The 16,170-nt window shown below is 49.8% G+C and overlaps 1 protein-coding gene across 7 annotated transcripts in view; it reads left to right on the plus strand.

Annotated features, from left to right (window-relative positions):
* Positions 1–16,170, plus strand: part of IQSEC2 (IQ motif and Sec7 domain ArfGEF 2) — a 158,219-nt gene that overhangs the window by 65,922 nt on the left and 76,127 nt on the right. The window contains exon 1 of one of the 7 annotated variants that reach the window (XM_033172708.1): positions 8,305–8,421. The exons of the other annotated variants lie outside the window; for them this stretch is intronic. Coding sequence (XP_033028599.1) covers positions 8,408–8,421 — 14 coding nt within the window. The 5' untranslated portion in view covers positions 8,305–8,407. Of the gene's footprint in view, positions 1–8,304; positions 8,422–16,170 lie in introns of those variants that run through there. 7 annotated transcript variants of the gene reach the window in all.

Genomic DNA, 16,170 nt, shown 5'->3' on the forward strand with positions numbered 1-16,170 from the left:
TATCAGGCTATATTTTTGTGGCCAGTGGAAGAGCAGGGGTTCATTTCAGTAGCTCACTTTTGGTTTTTTACTTTTCTGTATAGGTAGTTGCTTGTGTGGAGCATTCAGAAGCATTGCAGGCAACCCTCCACTCTTGCCAAACAAGTAACATCAATTGTGTTTGATTTTTTTGGGGGGTCAGCTGATGTAATATAAGGTACAACAGTCTTCACTGTGTTCTGCTTCTAGTAGACTTTCAAAATATGTCTTTCCTGGTCTTAGCAACTTGAGGAGGGGTTGGCTGTGTGCCCTCGACTACTGTCAACCTCCCCACACACCTCTGAAACCATCTGAATGCTCCTACAGCCAATGGCTCTGTGACAATCTCTAGTGTCGTTCAGGATCTTTTAGAGCCAGTGCTGCCTCAGTCCCTAAAAAGAGCCACTCCAAGGGTCTGGGCTCATTTCCAACATAACGGAGGACAAACCTGTGGTACACAGTCGACCAGGCCATATGGCTTCTGCTGGCTTCAGCATATTGAAACCTGTAACTCAATTGTAAAGTCTTGCTAGGGCACTGAAGCTGTGCCAGCTGGCTCTCTGTTGCTGTGACTCTCATAATTAAGGTTGCCAGATGCTGCTCCAAATTGAGCTCCTATGCTTTTATGAGCTGCATTGCAGGGAGAGGTGGATTCTCTCATCACACTGCTGCCGTAAAAGAAGACAAAGCAGCTACCCAATCTCTCTGTGTGATGCTGCAATTATTAAAGGGAGCATCCTGCAGGACTAGGTGCTGACAACTCTGCTTCTATTTATAAATAATACACTGAAGCAGATCAATAATCATAAGGCATCTTGTAAAAACGAAGACTGCAAATCCAGATCTGGTATTGCAGAGTCAGTCCAGAGGATGCTCCACAGCATTCTTTTTTTAGCGCCTCAGATCCACATAACAACATCTTAGGATAGGTGCAGATGCAGCGAGGAGGGTGGTGTGTCTGTCTCTTCAGGGCAAAGATAATCTTTCTGTACCTGCTTCTGGCGTATTAATGAGCATGTGTCTCCTTTGGGAGATTGTTGTGAGGCTAAATTTAGGAGGCAAATGTAATTATAGTGTGTCTGTGTTAACATTCTTATGTTAATGAACGTATCACCTTAATACTTTGCATAAGTGTATCAAAATGCGACAGACATGGGAAATGGAATGGACTATTGGTGCTGGTGGCAGGTCCTGATCTGTGGTGTTACAGTGGCCGGGGGTGGGGGGGAGGTGATGGCAACTGGAGAGTAACCTCTGCTCACATAAACGAAGATTAATGCTACACAGAGGGCAACAGGATGTTGGCAACACTTGGAAGAAATACAGGCTGGCATTTTGGTGCCAAGAGCATTATGTGGGTGCGCAAAAACAACAACAAAAACCCTTGCATGCAAGAGGAGCACTGATCCCACAGTAAAGAGCTGTCTGAAAGCACCAAGAGTCCAACACCGAATAAGCTATGCTTCAGTCTATTGATCAAAATGGCCTTAAAGCTTTAACCCTAAGCACAGTTATTTGAGAGTGGTAGGCCCCACTGAACACAACAGGCCTTACTTCTGAGCAATATGCATAGCATTACTCTGTAAATGTACAGTATCTCTTGTTGCTATACTCTGACTACCTTCGTAAATAAAACAGCATTGAGATAACACCTTCCCTTGCTCATATTGAGCATTTGCCAGGCATTTATGGGTGCCGGATGCATGCTGGGTGCTGCACAAAGCATACATGTGATGCAATCCCTGTGCATGTGTCTTGTGACTGTAGCTATGCCAAGTAGAAAGACTTGCTCTCTGAAGAAAATCATTGCTTGCATGTGTGGAAGCGGAGGAAAAGTGAATTGAAGTATTATATTCCCAGCATCAGGGGCGTCGCTGGGGAGGGGCGGTGGGGGCGGTACGCCCCCAGTGACAGGATGAAAAGCGGCGGGTGGGGGTGACAAGCGGCGGCCCCTCTTGCCACGCCCAGCCGCTCCCTCCCTCACTCAGCAGCACCTGGAAGGGGTGCTTTCCGCTGCTTTTTTTCGGCGGGGGGGGGTCGACCAGCGAGGGAGGGTGTCACGCTTGTCACCCCTCCTCGCTAGTCGACCCCCCCCGCCGAAAAAACCCGCGGGGGGGGGGGGCGGGGAAAGGAAGCAGAGCCGGGGCTTGAATGCAGAGCGCCGGCTCTGCTTCTTTTTTCCCCTTTCCGCCGCTTTTTTTCGGGGGGGGGGGGTCGACCAGCGAGGGAGGGTGTCACGCTTGTCACCCCTCCTCGCTAGTCGACCCCCCCGCCGAAAAAACCCGCGGGGGGGGGGGGCGGGGAAAGGAAGCAGAGCCGGGGCTTGAATGCAGAGCGCCGGCTCTGCTTCTTTTTTCCCCTTTCCGCCGCTTTTTTTTGGCGGGGGGGGGTCGACTAGCGAGGAGGGTGTCACGCTTGTCACGCCCTCCTCGCTAGTCGACCCCCCCCCGCCGAAAAAAAGCCTCGGAAAGGGGGAAATTCCCCCTTTCTGCGCCCACGTGCGTCGTGACGTCATGATGACGTCACGACGCACGCGTCGTGCCCCTCCCCCAGGGGGGTTCCTCTGCGCTGCCGCCGCCCCCAGCAGCGCAGAGGCTAGCAACGCCACTGCCCAGCATGAATGTGCTCCCCACCTGCATACTTAGTCTGGCTCTGCTTCTGCCTGGTTGCGCCCTTGGTTTACCTATTTCAGGGCTGGGGAAGCTATGGCCTTCAGCTGCACCCCATCACCCCTGACAATTGGGCATGCTGCCGGGGGTTGATGGGAGTTGGTGTCTCACGACATCGGAAGGGCACGGGCAGGGACGGAGGAAGCCTCCTCGCTACCTGGGCGGCGAATGGAGGCACCCTCTGGGGGCGGGGCGCCGTGATGTCATGACGGAGTGCGCCTGCGCAAAATGTTGCAAGCGTGCACTCCGTTGTCGGGCCGCTGCTGCTTCCACGGCGACCTTTTGAGCTGCAGAGCTAAAAGCAGCAGGGGCGGGGCAGCCCCACGAGCCGCAGCCCCATAGTGGCGCCGGTGGGCGGGCCCTGGGGCAGAGCGGCCTCACTCCACTGCTTGCTTGCAGGCTGCGGAGCAGGTTTGCGAGCAGGCTGCGGGGTGAGGCTGCCTCGCTCCGTGGCTTGCTCGGGGCCTGCCAGCGGGGCGGGGGCGGCCCAAGTGTCGCCCCCCTCCCCTGGAACCCGGGGCGGCCCACCCCCCTTGCCCCCCCCTCACGACGCTGCTGGGCACAGGTTCCCTGTCTTTGACATAAAGAGAGCCGCCCCTTGTGGGATGAGTGACCAGAGTTCAGACTTAAAGCGGACTGATCCCTGGGACTTGCCTCAGTGTTGATGCTCAGCCCTGGGTTAGGTAAAGTAGGGAGTACTTTCGAGAGTGTACAGAGCGCCTGTTGCTGCTAAGCAAAATCAGCTGAGGTTAGAAGTAGAGGAGCTCCGAGGAAGAAGAGGCCCAAAGCTGCAGCTGCCTAGGAAATGTGAACTGGAAGAGTCTAGTGGGTGGGTGTTTCTGTGCAGTCAACACTGCCCTCTAGTGCGTATTCTCCTGTTAGCCGAAGGATTTCCCTCAAAGGACGTGAACGCTCTGTTGAATGAAGGAAGGTGGTCATTTGCTTTTTCCCCTTTGGTGTCAAAGGGCACAGAGCATTCCTAAACAGGGACGGGGAGACCGAGAATCCTGCCTCCCAGTGCAAAGGACAAGATGCCACTTCCTTCTCAAAGGTGGGTATACAGTTTGGGGTCCTCACTACCTCTACACCAGCCCTCACCAGTCAGGTGCTCTCCAAGATGTTGTTGGACTACAATAATTGTAGTCAAACAAACAACAGGAGGAGGGCACCAGATTGACAAAGGCTGCGCTATATCTTTCTTTTTTCCTTGCAAAATAATATATGTGGTTTGCAGCATTTCACTCAGTTTTTTAAATATATATATATGTATATGTTTTTGAACTGTGAACTGGGTCAGAAGACTGAGGAATCGTGGAAACTGGTAGATATCTACCGCATTGGCCTGAATATAAGCCTCACTTTCCCCCAGATTCCGACCATGAAAAGTCAAAGTGCAGCTTAAATTTGTGACCTTACAAAAATTGGCCTTTATGATATTGCTGCTGAAACAGACATACCGTAAAACGGAACAAAAAAATGTTTTATTGCCAAATTGCGAGCTTGAGACTGTTCACTTGCCATTTATGGGTGTGAGTGCCTGCGGAATTGTAGCAACTGAATAGCAATTTGTGATTTTAGCGATTGTACGGTAACTTTTGTGGGCTTGCGAGATCAAAGGCTTAAATTGGCTCAGAGTTACAATACTACCAACCCAATTTTAAAGGAGTGGCTTGTATTCAGGTATTGTCCTTTATTCTCCCCCCCCCCCCTTGAATTTTACTGGTGTGGCTTATATTCAAGCCAATATGATATGTCCTGATCTGTGCATTTATTTGGGACATGCAAATCAGATTAGTTTGTATTGGAATTCATGTAGACTGAATTTCTCAAACATCCTCCTTCCATCCCCTAACCTCCAATGTAGAGGCAAAGAAAACACCAGGTATGTTCAAGTTGTGCTCAGTGCTTAGTGAATTCATGGTATGAAAATGCCAAATGAACTGTCATTGCTCTGTGGTGTGTTACACCCTGACAAAAGAGATTGAAAATGATAGCAATCAAGACACAAATTCTTCCCTATGAGCCAGGAAGCAGCTTTGTACATGTACATACAACAAATACACATACTTTCTAATTGCATGCCATCTCACCCCCTAGGTCAGTAGTTCTCAAACTTTTTTCTCTGGGCCAGATTAAAAATTTGCTTGTGCCACACTGATTTTTTTTTTTTTGATAAGAAGTACATTGCAAAACAAAAAGAAACAACTCCTAGCAGTGCTTGATATATAGCCTAGAACACAACTACTTTATAATATGATCATGGGACATCCAGAAAGTGTTAAAAAATGCAGCTACATAAGAACATGAATCATTCCCAAAATATAATAATGATTGTCCTTGAATCTTCCCCCCACACTTACCATCCGCTCCTGCCAGAATAATATGATGCACCCTTGGAGAACCACTGCCCTAGGTGTTAAAATATTTGGAACTGAATAACTGGTGGACATTAAAACATTTTGAAGCATGTATTTGGGATCTTTCCAGCTGAAAACCCCAGCCTCTCACAATGGATAGGATTGGGAAACCTTATTATTACTGAGTGGGTGGGATGGTTGTATACTGTGTATGTGTGCATGCGCGCACATAGATTTGCCTATTTACGACTTTGGTCCTTGTAAACAAAACAACAGAGTAGATGCATCAGGTGAAAATAACAGTTAAGTGGGAGGGAATGATATAACTCTCAGATCACATGGGCGGGGGGGGGGGGGAAGGAGTATGTTACTTGTCATTAGTTATGCCATGTGCACTAAGCAATTAATGTTGTCAATACTTGCAAAGAATCCAGCAAAGGTGAATCCTGTTCTTAAGTTTATCTAGATTGGGTAATAGTGGAGAGCTAGGATGAGAGGTATGATGGTAAATTACTAAGTGTAGGAACTCAATATGGCAGCCCCCATAGCCATGCCTCCAAGAAGAGGCAAAAGGTGCAGGCAGCTGAGGTTCAGCTTGCAAAACATATTGGGCATTAGGAAAAATTCTTCAGCCAGATGAAATGCAATCTTTAGCTTTTAATTATAAAAGGAAATGAAAGTAGTATCAGCCTCTGCAAGATTTCCTCCCTCATTCTTTGACTTCCTCTATAATAATAATAATTTATTATTACGGTCGGAGACCAGATTGTGAAACACGAATGGGACTACAATCCCAAAAGCAAAACAAACATTTAAAACAATATACAACAATGGATTTAAAGTTTAAACACATAAACTTTAAGATAAACTTCCATAGAGAAATGATCCAGAATCGGCCGTGGATCCGAGTTCGGGAATTTTCTTAACAAACTAGTTTGAATCGGGGATGGTCTGGGCCTACAGATCTGTGCGCAGAATCTGGCGATCATCTGGGTCGTCTTGTGATCTTTGCCTAACAGGAGAAAATCAATTTTTTGCTTTTCTGGGAGGTCTGCAAGCCTCACCAGCAGGGGATCAATGGTATCTCTACGTGCCTCATCATAAAAGGGACATCTAAAAAATATGTGTTTGGAGCTTCCTATATCCCCCAATGGGCAGGCACAAAGTCTCTGGTCATATGGGACTTTCTTAATGGATCCTTCCAAGACCGGCAAGGGCACAGCCGAGCTTCTGGCAAGTGTAAAAGCCTTCTTGCATTTTTGGATACAAGAAAAAAAAGAGATATGCTGCCGGTGCAGCTATATCTCTCTCGATTTCTACAATTTTGTAGTCAGGGCACCTTAAGCAGTCCTGTTGTCTCTCGGTGTCTATAATTCTTTGCCTTGTTGTTGTTCAGTCGATCAGTCGTGTCCGACTCTTCGTGACCCCATGGACCAGAGCACGCCAGGCACGCGTATCCTTCACTGCCTCTCACAGTCAGGACCAGTGCTAGGGCTTCTTGCGCCCTAGGCGAGACCACCTTCTGGTGCCCCCCACCCCCCGTCAAAGCCTGCTTTAGCGGGAGGTGGGGGTGGTGGAGAGGCAAGCAGCAGTTTCTCCGCTGTAGCAGAGAAGCTGCTGCTCGCCCATCCCGTCCCCTGCCAAAGCCTGCTTTAGCGGGAGCCGGGGGGTGGTATAGGGGGCAAGCAGCACCTTTCCGCTACAATGGAGAAGCTGCTGCTAGCCCTCCCGCCTGTCCCGCCCAAGCCTGGCCAGCGCCCCCTCCATTTTGGCGCCCTAGGCAGTTGCCTAGTTCGCCTTAATGGACGCGCCGGCCCTGCTCACAGTTTGGTCAAACTCATGTTAGTAGCTTCGAGAACACTGTCCAACCATCTCATCCTCTGTCGTCCCCTTCTCCTTGCCTAACCATAGCTTTTGCTTGGCCCAAGCCCAGACTTAGAAGGGCTTGAGGGGCAAAACCCAGTTTCTGAAGAGTGTTGACTTCCTCTATTCTTACCTGTTAAATCCAAAAACAAACACACTTGAAAGCCTCCTTTATCACCTCATTCACTTGCCGGAAAAGAAGGTTTTGATACTTTGGCGCTCAGGCAGACCATCTTCCTACTCTTAGAAGTCATGGAGCTGCACTCTGTTCCCCATTCTGATTCCACTACCCCACTGTCCTATACTCCCCCTCTCCCCCCACTTTCTGGAATAGGAATCAGTTTTAACTGATGAGGGCTAGGGTTGCCAGCTTTTCAACATCCCTCTGCTCCTGTACCTTTAACAGTCACTAAATCTAGTCACTAAAATTGCACACTAAATTTGCGCATCTGCATACTGCATACTGCAAAAAAGTTCTCTTGTTGATTTCTGCGGATCAGGCAAGCCAGATTTTTGTGTTGGCAGTGCTGAGCTGGAGAAGACAGAAGTTCTTACCGGTATTTCTGTGCCTTTCTTGGTTCCCTTCCCACCACAGGTTGTGGATAGGTTTTCTGAGCAAGTTCAAACAGTGATAGAACCTAGTAAGAGAAACTGTGTCAGTTGATGTGTTTGGGGTGTTTTTTTATATACAAATGGCCACAGTATGAATTATTGTAAGCTGGGAATGTACAGGAATGTTTGGACTGTTTGACGAGCTATGGCTGCATTCATTAACACCCATTGCCAGGGTGCCAACTTGAACAAAATATTTGGGGGGGGGGCAGGTAAGCCCAGCCCTGCATAATTGATCTCATGATGCGGTCATCAACTTTGGGAGGGCCCAGCCCCCTCATATATTTTATGGGGGGGGGCAAAGACCCCTTGGCCCCCAGGAGTTGGCTCCTATGCCCATTGCAATGGGGGCAGGGAAATAGCAGGTTCTAAGTCCTTTCATTCTTGTTTGTTTTCTCCTGCTGTTTTGTAGCGATTTGCTGCTGGGTCAAGCATTACACTTCCTGTATTATTTTATGTACTTTGCTCTCTTGATATGTCTGTCCATCTAAAACAAATTTGATATAGGCTGAAAAATGACTTTCTAAAATGGTCTAATGAGATTGAATGGTTCCTCCAGAGGGAAGCGCCGCCTGGATCCCTTTGCATCTCTTCCCACTCTCATCAACGGCCCCCCTCCCCCCTCACCAGCTCAACATCGGCTCTCAAAGATCTTGCGAACAAAAAACCAGCATTTAACATGTTAACTCAAACGCTCTCCCTTCTCCCTCCCCCATGCCCAGCCCTGGATTTCCGTTGAAGGTGATCAGCTGACGGAGGGGGGAAAAGGAAGAGCGACGCCTTGCTTCAAGGGGGGGGGGAGATCACGGCCCCCACCTGCTGGAATAAGTGGGTGTGTTGCGCGTGGAAGGAGAGACGTTTGCAGGAAGAGGAGAGAAAGAGGCGGAGATGGAGTGCGATCTGTGAGTGGAGCTCTCGTGGGGCGGGTGCCGCGGGTGTCGTGGGGCCAAGGGGCGTGGAGAAGGCGCCTGGGTTTGGGATTCTGCCACGGAATACCTGCAAAATGGGGACGCGACTGCCAAGAGAAAGGAGCGGGGGCGGGGAGGCAGAAGAAGGGCGAGGCTGCTTGGGGGCCGGTCACTTTCCGGGGGGCTGGCAGGGGGTAGTGCCCCCCCCCCCCGCTGTCCAGAGAGAGGACAGCTCCCAAGCATGCATGATGTGGTGGCTTGGTGCATTTCCCAGAAATGCGTGGCTTATCTCTAGGCCAGGAGTCGTGGCGCTTCTTACCCCCAGGAACCACTCCCTTCCCTCCCCCCCCCCCGCCGCAATGGAGAACCTGGGAGCGGGGAAAGGGCGGATCCATGGAACTCTTTCAAACTCCAAACAGAAAACAGGAAAGCAAGGCAGGAATAATAATAATAATAATAATAATAATAATAAAATTACTTTTTTAATCAACTTCTAAACCTCCTCTGGGGAGGGTCACACATATTGCAGCCGTCTAGCGGGGGAATTCTGCTAAGCTTTCTCTTCTGGGGCTGCGTGCTAAGTTTTCATCAAGATGGAAATCGCAACCCCTCCCTCTTTCTTATTCATGGCTGATTCAAGTGTCCCATGGCAGGGCTTAAAAAAACCAACAACAACAGGTCTCAAGCACAGCATTCTTAAATTCCTGTTGAGAGCCATGTACAGAACTACTCCACCTCCTATTTCCCCATCCTTCTCATTCCCTCACTTGAGTTCTTCTGACTATAGCAGACCAACACAGCTACCTACCTGTAACTACCTAACTGTAACTTGAGTTCTTCAATGTTTTATAATGTGCAGTAAAATATGTACACAGGAAGCAAAACTTATTTATGTTTTTGTCCCGGGTGTTCTTAACTCTGTGCCTGTGGAGGAAGTAGTGGTAGAAAGGGAAATGAGAAGACTGGTTGGGAAAGAAAGTGACTTGAGCAGGAGCAGGCACTGGTTTTGTGCAGAAGCAGCATGACTCTGGACAGCAGCAGCTGGGGACAAAGAACTGAAGACCCATCCTTTCGAGTTTTTGTTTGCAAGCAGCAGGAGCAGTGGCATAGCATGGGTTGCTGGTGTCTGGGGCAGGGCAAATGTTGTGCCCTCCTGGTGGACTGGGCAGCTGGGGTGGCCCCGGAAGACGGCAGGAGCTCAGCAGGGAGCCTGCTGTGGGGGTGCCTGATTGCACCCATCTCATAATTTTGTGCCTGGGGCCACCCCCACCCCCCCTCCCACTGCACCACTGAGCAGGAGGCACCTGGCTGGCCACAGTTGGAATCAAGAGCAGCAGATTAGTCATAAAAGGTAAAGGTAAAGGTACCCCTGGCCGTTAAGTCGCGGACGACTCTGGAGTTGCGGCGCTCATCTCGCTCTATAGGCCGAGGGAGCTGGCATTTGTCCACAGACAGCTTCTGGGTCATGTGGCCAGCATGACTAAGCCGCTTCTGGCGAACCAGAGCAGCGCACGGAAATGCCATTTACCTTCCCACCGGAGTGGTACCTATTTATCTACTTGCACTTTGATGTGCTTTTGAACTGCTAGGTTGGCAGGAGCAGGGACCGAGCACCGGGAGCTCACCCCGTCACAGGGATTCGAACCGCCGACCTTCCGATCAGCAAGCCCTAGACTCTGTGGTTTAGACCACAGCACCACCCACATCCCCATCAGGTTAGTCATAGGGTTGCCATATTTTGAAGAGCAGAAAAGAGGATGCTATGACGGCTATTCAAAGCAAATAAATGCAACTTGTCTCAAATTTTACCCCTGAAAAAGAGGACGTGTCCTGGAAAAAGAGGACAAGCCTAGGACAGGCCCGGGCCTTGTTCAGAAAGAAAGCGCTTAGGACTTCTAAGTCCCTTTACTTCTCCTCTCCGTGAGTGGACACTCAGGCCTGCCTTGAAGTCTCACATCCCTTGCCCTCGGGCTTTGATTTGTAATCTGCACTGGTTGGGGTTACTGAGTGTTGAGGCAAAGACAGTCTGGACATGCTCAATGGCACATATGTTAATTTTGCCGTGGCAAGCCACTCATTGAGATGACTCAATAGGGGGTCAAAGCCTGCCTGCTCCAAAGAGGGAGGCGTGGAAGTTGGACTGCATCTTCCCTGCAGTATCAGGGTGGGGTAACTTTTGCATCCTGTTGCAGCATTTCCTATAGGCGTCAAGAGCAGCCATTTCTTATTTGGGAGAAAGTAAAGGTGTGTTGGGGGAAAGGGTTAGCTGCGCCTTCTGCTCACAGCCTTTGCCAGTTGCATACCCTTTTATTTTGTATCTGGGGACTTTAGTGGGAGCCACTGAGAATCAAAGCTATCCTGATCACCCACCCTTTTACATGCTTAAGCATACCCACTCTGGAATTCCAAGTTTTGGAGGGGAGGGGTTGCACTGGAATGCAGTAGAGAGCCCAGGAAGCGGCTTTTAGACAATTAGGCAGATATTCCAGGACTGAAATCGGGGGCTGAAAGCAGGATATGAGGCAAAGTCTTGCTTAGGATGAAACAGCACAAAACATGTTGAAATGGACCCGCCTTGAGCTCTGGTGGCAGCTTCCCTTCCCTTCCTTTCCCAGGTTTCTCCTTTATCTGCTTCCTCATATGGGGTAGGGTGGGGGTGTTAATCTTCACCCCTTTCTCCAAGTTGGTTGCCTCCTTCATGTTTTGATGAGAAAACAACAGGGCTTTTGAGGGGAGGGGGAAGGGGTTATTATAGGAAGAAATGTGGACCCGGGTTTCTCATCCTCTCTTGAGTCGCAAAGGGTAGGGTGGCTGGGATAGGCAGAGACCTGCTGCTTTCCTCCTGATCCCTCTGGGTTGCCTCTCTTTGCTCTGAGCTCTGCAGTCCCAATGCAGTCGTCCTACTCCTCCTGTGCAGTTTCCCTCGCAGATCCTTCCTTCTGACCTTACGTGACCCAGGCATACTCTCCAGTCTTCCCTCCCTTCCATCAGGTACACACCCCCAAGTGCTCACCTTTGGAGCCTTTCAGGTGAGACTTTCTTTTGCCCCAGAAGCTTCGCCTTCTTCAGCTGTCATCTCAGAGGAAGGGGCAATCTGCTGGCTAAGAGAGGCGTGGGATTGGCAGAGACCCACAAGGCTGCCAAGAGAGTTCCATGCCATGTTGCACATGCAGCTGTAGTCAGCCAAAGACCTGCACATCAGTTTTCCTGGAGGGTGAAGGACCCCTTCGAAACATCACTCCGTGTGTGTTGCAGCCTAGCTTCACAGCTGATTTTAAATATTTCACCCTCAGCCCTGGTGCCCTGCACTTCTGGCCAGGATCCCTTGGCTCCACTCCACCTGAGGAAGGAGTACCTCAGCTCGTTGTCAGCTTTGTTGGCTCTCTCTAGGCTAGTTCCCTGCTTTTTCTGTCTCACCTCCTGTAGCTTTTGTGTCCTTGGTCCCTGAATACCTCCCCACCCAAGTGCTTTCTTGCTCTTTCATGCCAGGCGGCCCTCAATTCTGTGACCCGCCAAGTGTTCTGCTGCCTATCTCTTCCTGCTCCTGTAGTTCCTGTGGCCTCTAGTCTTTGTCCCCAGGGAACTGCTGCTCTCTGTTTCTCTTTCTCTTTCCCTCCCCCCCCCTTTCCATGGCCCAGTGTGTGGCTGAGTCTCTTCGTTTGGCCAGGGGGTGTTGCTATGTTTTTTTCTGTTTGTTCAGTGCTGTCCTTCTTTTTCTTGACTTTGTGTTTTTTCTTCTCTTCCTTCCCCTCTCTCTGCCCATCCATCCACCCGCTCCTTCTGGCACATTCCTTCCATCTGTGTCCACACATATCTCTTCCTTCATTTATTTCCCTACACGCATCTCCCTTCCTTCCTCTCTCTCTCTCTCTCTCTTCCTCTCTCTCTCTCTCTCTTCCTCTCTCTCTTCCTCTCTCTCTCTCTCTCTCTCTCTGTTGCTCCGTCTCTCTGCTGCCTTCTATAGGTCGTCCACGTGTCCCACTCTGCACCAGTACTGCTGTTCTGCTCAGTCGCTTCTCCACTCGCAGCTAGCTTCCCCTGCCAGGCACACAGGCTGCAGGTAAGCCACTCACACCCACTACCCGCAACTTGCTCACTCCAAGCCATTCATTCCCATGTCTCAACATGCTACGCTTATCCACAAAATCCAGCATCCCCTAGACTTCCTGGTTCCCATGACAGCCCGGAGGGTTGGGTTGCCTGTAGCTCCCTAGGATGTAGAAGGCTGGAGGGGGGTGTCATAGCACAGTGGTGGAGCACCTGCTTGGTATGCAGCAGCTCCAGGTAGGGCTGGAAATCCCAACCCCCTGAAGGGTCACTCCTGGCCACTTTAGACAATCCTAAGCTTGATGGACCAATGCTGTTGCTCAGTGCAAGGCAGCTTCCTTTGTTCTTAACATCAGGGGGAATGGGCTAGGCTGGATTTCTAGGGTCTTTCCCTAGCAATAGCAGAATGTTCTGGTCACCAAGTGGGAAAATAGCCAAGATTCTGGGGGTACAGCTGTCAGCTGTAGATAATTACTTCAGCTGTGGCAAAGGGTTCGGGTGAGATGTCTTTGGTAGTTCCCCTCTTCTGCACTGCTGTCACTGCTGCCAGGGGGCTCTGGAGGTTGGCCTTAGGCCCATAGGGAGTTAGCAGGCACCCAACAAGACCACTGGTGTTGGCCTTGTGAACCCGTGGGGCTTTTGTCCCCATAAAAGGGAATACTGGATTTCATTTCCTCCATGCTTGCAACATTCCTTTGCATTTGCCTTACCCGTGTTTCTCAAACTTGGGTCCCCAGCTGTTGTTGGACTACAACTCCCATCATGCCTAGCAAGCAGGACCAGTGGTCAGGGATGGTGGAAGTTGCAGTTCAACAACAGCTGATGACCCAAGTTCGAGAAACACTGCCTTAACCCCTGCCGCAGCTCACTCCACCCTAGACCCTGCTGATCTCTGTTAACATTTTAACACAAACTACCTTCTCCCTCACACTGCACTGCAGCCTAAGGTTACAAAATAAGGACACTCTCATCTCTGTTTATGCCACGGAGATAAAGAAGCTGGGGGTGTGGGCCCATTTTGTGCTAGTTTTGACAAGGGGGCTTCAGCTCATGCAGAGACTGTGTGTGTGGACGCATGCAAGTATTTGCACGCCACTGGCTTGCAAGAGCCTAGAGCAAGTGTGTCAGACAAGCTGTGTGAGCAAGACTGAATGTGCAAATGAGTGATCATAAAATGACAGGGTCCTTAGGGAGTGTGTTGAGGAGCCTGCCCAGAGCTGCTGTCTCCCTCTCTGTCTTTTTTTCTTTTGCTGATCTTCAACAGCAGTTTGATATACAGACATTAAGTAGATGTAACTTTTCCTTGTATGGAGATAAGAAGAGACGGCCAGCTTTTGGACTGTCCCCCTTCTTGCTGTACCTTTAACCGTGGCTTGATCTGCAGCAATTAGCATGGCAGGTGGGAACACTGATCTCTGTGCCATGCCATGAGAAATGTTACCTGCTAAATCCTGGAGTTCAAACTGCAACCGCAAAGAGATAAGTAGGGGGCTGGGTAGATAAGGGAATGTTTCACCTACTAAATGTCTACCTGTTAGACTGCTGTGAAAAGCAGAGGTTCCCTGCCAGAAAAGAAATTGGCAGCATTATGACTTTTTGTTTATGCGTGTGCAGTGGGGGCATGTGTAACTCTCGAACAAGTCTACTTCCTACATTTGCAACAATCTCTCTCTGTAGCAAATAGCCATAGCCAAATGCGAAAGAGGACAGCGCTTCTACAGCTATCACAGTTGTTTAGAAGACGGGATTTCAGCAGGTGCTGAAATTGCCTTTTCTACACAACTGTGATGGATGCAAGGGTCTCCTCTTCTCTTTGGCCATGCTGATAGGAAAGCTGCCTTTTCCACGTAACTTTAAGGGTGAAGAAGATCCATGTCCTCCTTTTTACACATCACAGCTAGCAGAGCTTTCCTGGTTGCTAACCCCCCCCCCCCCCGTGCTTTTAACAGCTGTGTGACAAAGGAGAGATTCAGCTTTCTTCACCTGCTGAATTTCTGTTTATCATACAACTGGTTATTATACAATAGTTGGGCAAGCGAAATTAATAGAGGAATATAAGCAGACAGCTCATGTGCATAACAAGTGGTTGTGACAGACTGTGCATACATCTGCCAGACCTGCAGAGTTTGTGGCCCATCACAGCCTTTCATGAGAGTTCTACCTCTCTTTTAAATCGGAACCAGTGAAGGCAGTGAAGGACCTGTGTGAGTGCCTGGAGGCGGTTGGAGGATGGATGGCGGCTAACAGATTGAGGTTGAATCCTGACAAGACAGAAGTACTGTTTTGGGGGGACGGAGCGGGCAGTTATGGAGGACTCCCTGGTCCTGAATGGGGTAACTGTGCCCCTGAAGGACCAGGTGCGCAGCCTGGGAGTCATTTTGGACTCACAGCTGTCATGGAGGTGCAGGTCAATTCTGTGTCTAGGGCAGTTGTCTACTAGCTCCATCTGGTACTCTGGCTGAGACCCTACCTGCCCGCAGACTGTCTTGCCAGAGCAGTACATAGAATCATAGAATCATAGAGTTGGAAGAGACCCCAAGGGCCATCCAGTCCAACCCCCTGCCAAGCAGGAAACACCATCAAAGCATTCCTGACAGATGGCTGTCAAGCCTCCGCTTCAAGACCTCCAAAGAAGAAGACTCCACCACACTCCTTGGCAGCAAATTCCACTGTCCAACAGCTCTTACTGTCAGGAAGTTCTTCCTAATGTTTAGGTGGCATCTTCTTTCTTGTAGTTTTAATCCATTGCCCCGTGTCCGCTTCTACATGTCCTGGTTATCTCCCACTTGGACTACTGTAATGCGCTCTACGTGGGGCTACCTTTGAAGGTGACTCAGAAACTACAACTAATCCGGAATGTGGCTGCTAGACTGGTGACCAGTAGCAGCCACTAGAAGAAGAAGAAGAAGAAGAGTTTGGATTTGATATCCCGCTTTTCACTACCCGAAGGAGTCTCAAAGCGGCTAACATTCTCCTTTCCCTTCCTCCCCCACAACAAACACTCTGTGAGGTGAGTGGGGCTGAGAGACTTCAAAGAAGTGTGACTAGCCCAAGGTCACCCAGCAGCTGCATGTGGAGGAGTGGAGACGCGAACCCGGTTCCCCAGATAACGAGTCTACCGCTCTTAACCACTACACCACACTGGCTCTAGGACCATATCACACCAGTCTGAAAGACCTACAGTACTTTTCCAAGCACAATTCAAAGTGTTGTTGCTGACCTTTAAGCCCTAAATGGCCTCAGTGTTATATACTTGAAGGAGCATCTCCACCCCCTTTGTTCAACCCAGACACTGAGATCCAGCTCCGAGGACCTTCTGGCGGTGCCTGCTCTGCAAGAAGTGAAGTTACAGGGAACCAGGCAAAGGGCCTTCTCAGTAGTGGTGCCTGCCTGTGGAACAACCTCCCATCAGATGTCAAGGAGATAATTAATTATACAACCTTTACAAGACATCTGAAGGCAGCCCTGTATAGGGAAGCTTTTTATCTGAAGGAGCGTCTCCACCCCCATCGTTCTACCTAGACACTGAGTTCCAGTGCCCGAGGGCCTTCTGGCAGTTCCCTCATTGTGAGAAGCCAAGTTACAGGGAACCAGGCAGAGGGCGTTCTCGGTAATGGCACCTGCCCTGTGGAATGCCCTCCCACCAGATGTCAAAGAGAACAACAACTACCAGACTTTTAGAAGACATCTGAAGGC

This window comes from Lacerta agilis, chromosome 16, assembly GCF_009819535.1.
Source record: "Lacerta agilis isolate rLacAgi1 chromosome 16, rLacAgi1.pri, whole genome shotgun sequence".
Classification (NCBI taxonomy): Eukaryota; Metazoa; Chordata; class Lepidosauria; order Squamata; family Lacertidae; genus Lacerta; species Lacerta agilis.